At 56.9% G+C, this 4,087-nt stretch overlaps 1 protein-coding gene across 1 annotated transcript; it reads left to right on the forward strand.

The window, feature by feature from the left end:
* The first annotated feature begins 1,522 nt into the window (after nt 1-1,522).
* On the forward strand, nt 1,523-3,658 carry LOC112894169 (probable WRKY transcription factor 41). Its single transcript, XM_025961793.1, has 3 exons — nt 1,523-1,968; nt 2,071-2,196; nt 2,336-3,658. Exons 1-3 carry the CDS (start codon nt 1,652-1,654, stop codon nt 2,865-2,867), a joined length of 975 nt encoding a protein of 324 aa, XP_025817578.1. The 5' UTR covers nt 1,523-1,651; the 3' UTR covers nt 2,868-3,658.
* The last annotated feature ends 429 nt before the right edge of the window (nt 3,659-4,087 follow it).

Raw genomic sequence — 4,087 nt, forward strand, 5'->3', positions numbered from 1 at the left:
CTGCCTCGTGCCTGCTGCCGTGCCAACCACGGCACACCAGCAGCCACCAGGCCACCAGAGATATGATCTTGCGTCGCCGATGACATCTCGTCCCGGACAGCGTCTCTATATATTGCGTCCGGCCTCGCTCGATCATTGCCTGGTCGGGGAGATGAAAGTGACCTGTCCTCTCCAATCTCGCTGCTAGCTGCTGCTGTACGTGTTTGTTGTGGCCGGGTCAGTAGCTAGTCCGGCCAGGTCCGGGCCTCCGAGCCGCCATGGCGGCCGGCCGGCCAGCTGTTGGATAGTTGGAGCTGGACTGGACTGGAGCTCAAAGCATGATGCTAAGGGTTTAGCTAGGACACAGTGACAGTCCGGTGGGTTTGGCACCGTACGTACATCTCAATTATCGTGGCTTGTAGCACTACTCTGGGTGCCGTCTTATCCTGTGTGGAATCTTGGCCGAAGCTGTCCCAATGGTGCCTACAACGTCCCTACAACAATCCAAGCAGCTGCTTCCAAGGCTACTGTTCTGTTGCTTTCGCAAAACAAAAAAGGTGCTTCTGTGCTCGTTCTGCTAGTAGATCTTGACGAACACGAGTGCCAATTATTGACAAGTACTCGTGCCAATTAGGCTAGCTACAGAGTAATCCACGCAGCTCGGAATCATGTTTTTAGGTAGGAGTGAGTAACAGTAGCAGTAGTAGTAGTGTATGCATGTGTGCGTGTGTGTATATCACCTATATATTCACCAGCTGAACCCAAAAAGCGAAGAAGGAAGAGATATTTTATTTTGCATCCGATCCACCAAAGTCCTTACTGGATGGATGTGGACTATTGAATCCGGTTCCGGCACACCTCCTTGTTTCTTCCATCACAAGCCTCTCGTCTTCTCCACGATGATACACTCGAAGACCCTCCACGATATGAGTGAAGCTTAAAACTGTTCATGCCAGCCACCTTGAAAAAGTTAGCATCGGTCTTGTTATCAACATGAGCAGCAGTTTATATTAACATGAGCAACAGTTTATAGGGACCCACATGGGAAATAAAATATGAAAGCTGAAAGCGACTTATCTCATCTTCCTCCCTCAGGTGCACACCAGGTTCTCTCTCCTTCTATAGCATTCCATCGACGGTAAGGAACTGCATTTTGATGAGCAGTGAAAGGGAAGAGGTAATTACAGAATTACTCCTCCTACTCATCAGTAGGGGTCCATGAGCACGATCAGCACCACTAACACCAAAAGTGCGATCAACTGAGGGGGAACCAGTCAAAGTGTGCACCGGACTAGCAACATCTACCTCAGTATCTCGGTGGTGTGGCCAGTCCCATGACCAAATACCGGTCCAATTCAAAACCGTTGAACGCTAGCTAGCTAGCGAGTGGTAGACATGTACAGGTCCTTCTAAACCCCTAGGAAAACCACCTTTTTTCCGTTTGGTCCAGTCAAAGCTCATACTCTTCCACCTGACAGGCGAGCTCAGATGCTGACGCCTCTAGCTCGATCGCCTCTGCCTCTCTATAAGAACCGCCCCCCTTTTGCCGCTCTCCGATCCACTCTATCGATCCTCGCCTCGACGGTACACACAGCCGCCAACAAGACACGTATGAACTAGCAGCAGTGAAGAAGTGAACATTGAGCGAGCAAGGTAGCTGCCTGCGACTGCGATGGAGGCGGGCATGTCGGAAGAGAAGAACGCCCTGGTGGCGGAGCTGGTGCGGGTGCTGGAGATGGTGAGGCAGCTCGAGGCGCACATGGCGGGCCAGCAGCAGCAGCAGGCCGGAGGGGAGCAGCGGTGCCGGGCGCTCGTGGGCACCATGCGCGACTCCATCCACAGGGCCGTGCACATGGCCATGTCCTCCTGCGCCGGCGGGCAGCCGGAGTCGCCGCCCTCTGGCGGGGACGGCAGCCCGCGCAGCGCCGGGTCGGACCAGGCCGGCGACTTCCGGGGCCGCGGCAATGCGGCGGGCCAGTGCAAGAGGAGGTAAGGGGGCGGACAAAAATCCTAGCTGATCGATCATTGAAGTAACACACGCGGGAGCGCGCGGTTCACCCACCTGTGTGTGATTCCGGTGACGAAACGCAGGAAGACGCTGCCCAAGTGGAGCACCCAGGTGAGGGTGAGCGCCGTCCAGGACGTCACCCCCCTCGACGACGGCCTCAGCTGGAGGAAGTACGGCCAGAAGGACATCCTCGGCGCCAAGTACCCAAGGTCGGCGCCGCCGCCGCCGCCGCCACCTAACTCGCCTCGCGAACGCCCACAACTTTTTCAGCCGCGCACGCACACGCTCGTGTGTGCTTGATTACTGTAACTGAATAACTGATCTCTGAGACTACAATTCTTGTTGCAGAGCCTACTTCCGGTGCACGCACCGGCACTCGCAGAGCTGCAACGCGAGCAAGCAGGTGCAGCGCACGGACGGCGACCCGCTGCTCTTCGACGTCGTGTACCACGGCTCCCACACGTGCGCCCAGGCTCAGCAGCACGGCGCCGCCGCGCACCCCGGCGGCAGCAACCAGGGGGCGCGCCCCGCAGCAGCGAGCGGGCCCGGGGAGCACTCGCAGTCCCAGGCCCAGACGACGGCCTCCCCGGGGTTCGAAGCAGCAGCAGGGCCCGCGCTGCCGTTCTCGCTCCCTTCCAACGGGCCGGCGGCTGGCGCCGACGACGCCGGCGGCAGCCGTCTCCCGGGCGGCGGCGCCCGTGCCACCGCGTCCCCTTTCGTGTCCCCGGCGACGCCGGAGTGCCTGGCCCGGGACGTGCCTCACCCTCACGACGCTGAGCTCGCCTCCACCACGAACTCCCCTATGCCCATGGAGGAGATGGACTTCATGTTCCCGCTGGACGCCGCCGATTTCTTGGAGAACCCGGCCAGCTACTTCTAAACACGAATTCGACCTCACTGTATAATCTTCCCTACCCACTCGTGAGTCTGTACGGTAGCCAGAAGCCAGTTATAGCACAAATTAAATCAAAGGACTTTCTTCCAATCCGCACTGCTGGTGCTGGCAGGCAGCTTGAATTTCCAAATCTTGCCACCACGCTCCATGCACCGGGCTAATCGTGATTTCCTCCATGCTGCCGTCTGCGCGAGGAGCAGGCACACCAGGGCTCAGATGATGTGGTCAGTGGTCGATCGCGAGATCCTGGTCGAATTGTAGGACAGTTCAGGACATGTCTCACGATTTGATCCACACGAAGTCACGAACAAATCACACATGTGTCCTGACGGACCCGACGTCTGAATGTTCCTTTTGGATAACCGAGTGATCCAGGTCGTGCTAGCAGCAAATGCCCCGTCAAGTGTCAACGTCCTGTCGCCGCACGAAGAAATCACACTTGCCCTCGCCCGCAGGCTACTGACCGGGCGGAGACAGCGGCGACGACGACCGCCGGACGCCGAGGCTGCGGAGCCTGACGCGGACACTGGTCAGCACCGCAGCATGTATGCTCGATGCTCGTGCGTGCCCCCGGTCCTGCAGGACAACCTTTTCAGAAAGGGCGAGGTAGACTGTAGACGAGAGAGACTCGGATTTGGTTTTGCCTGCAGTGGGTTACTCGATCGTCGTCGTGCGACGGGGATAGATGATGGAATGTACAAGCAGCGCGCCATGGATCACGCATGGGCTTGTCCTACGATTATAGCAAGAAAAGGCTACCCATATTGCCATATTGGTGACCATGGAGCCAGGCAACCAGCTGATGTTGCACTCTTTTGAAATTGTACTGTACTGATGTACTATTTTTTTTTGCGAGATGAAAGAGAGATTTTGTTACTTAGAAATATTGTCAGTGCATTCGATTCCCGAGCAATGATTTGCTCAACACACTCGTCCGGAGCGGCGAAACGCCAAACTGCCGAATGTTTGGTTCGCTTCGCCTGGCATCCAACCATGATCGCCGTGCATTCCTCTGGAATCTTATTCTGGCGAGAGAGAGAGCACCTTGGTGGAGACCCTTCCCGTACCTCTCGCCGTAGAGCGTGGGCAGTGAGATGATAGGCAGTGGCTGAGTTGAGAAGCTTGGTGATCTCCATTTTCAGTTTCTCGAGTGTGTCAGGCGTGCTGCCGCCACCGTTGTGGTGGCTGTTGCTAGCAAACCCGTC

Source organism: Panicum hallii, chromosome 5, assembly GCF_002211085.1.
Source record: "Panicum hallii strain FIL2 chromosome 5, PHallii_v3.1, whole genome shotgun sequence".
In the NCBI taxonomy this organism is placed as follows: domain Eukaryota; kingdom Viridiplantae; phylum Streptophyta; class Magnoliopsida; order Poales; family Poaceae; genus Panicum; species Panicum hallii.

Bases quoted from the DNA above. Each gene is read 5' to 3' on its own strand.
- LOC112894169 (XM_025961793.1), top strand. From the start codon at position 1,652: ATGGAGGCGGGCATGTCGGAAGAGAAGAACGCCCTGGTGGCGGAGCTG. The intron at 1,969-2,070 runs GTAAGGGGGCGG...GACGAAACGCAG, and splicing joins GCGGGCCAGTGCAAGAGGAG to GAAGACGCTGCCCAAGTGGA. The intron at 2,197-2,335 runs GTCGGCGCCGCC...TTCTTGTTGCAG, and splicing joins CTCGGCGCCAAGTACCCAAG to AGCCTACTTCCGGTGCACGC.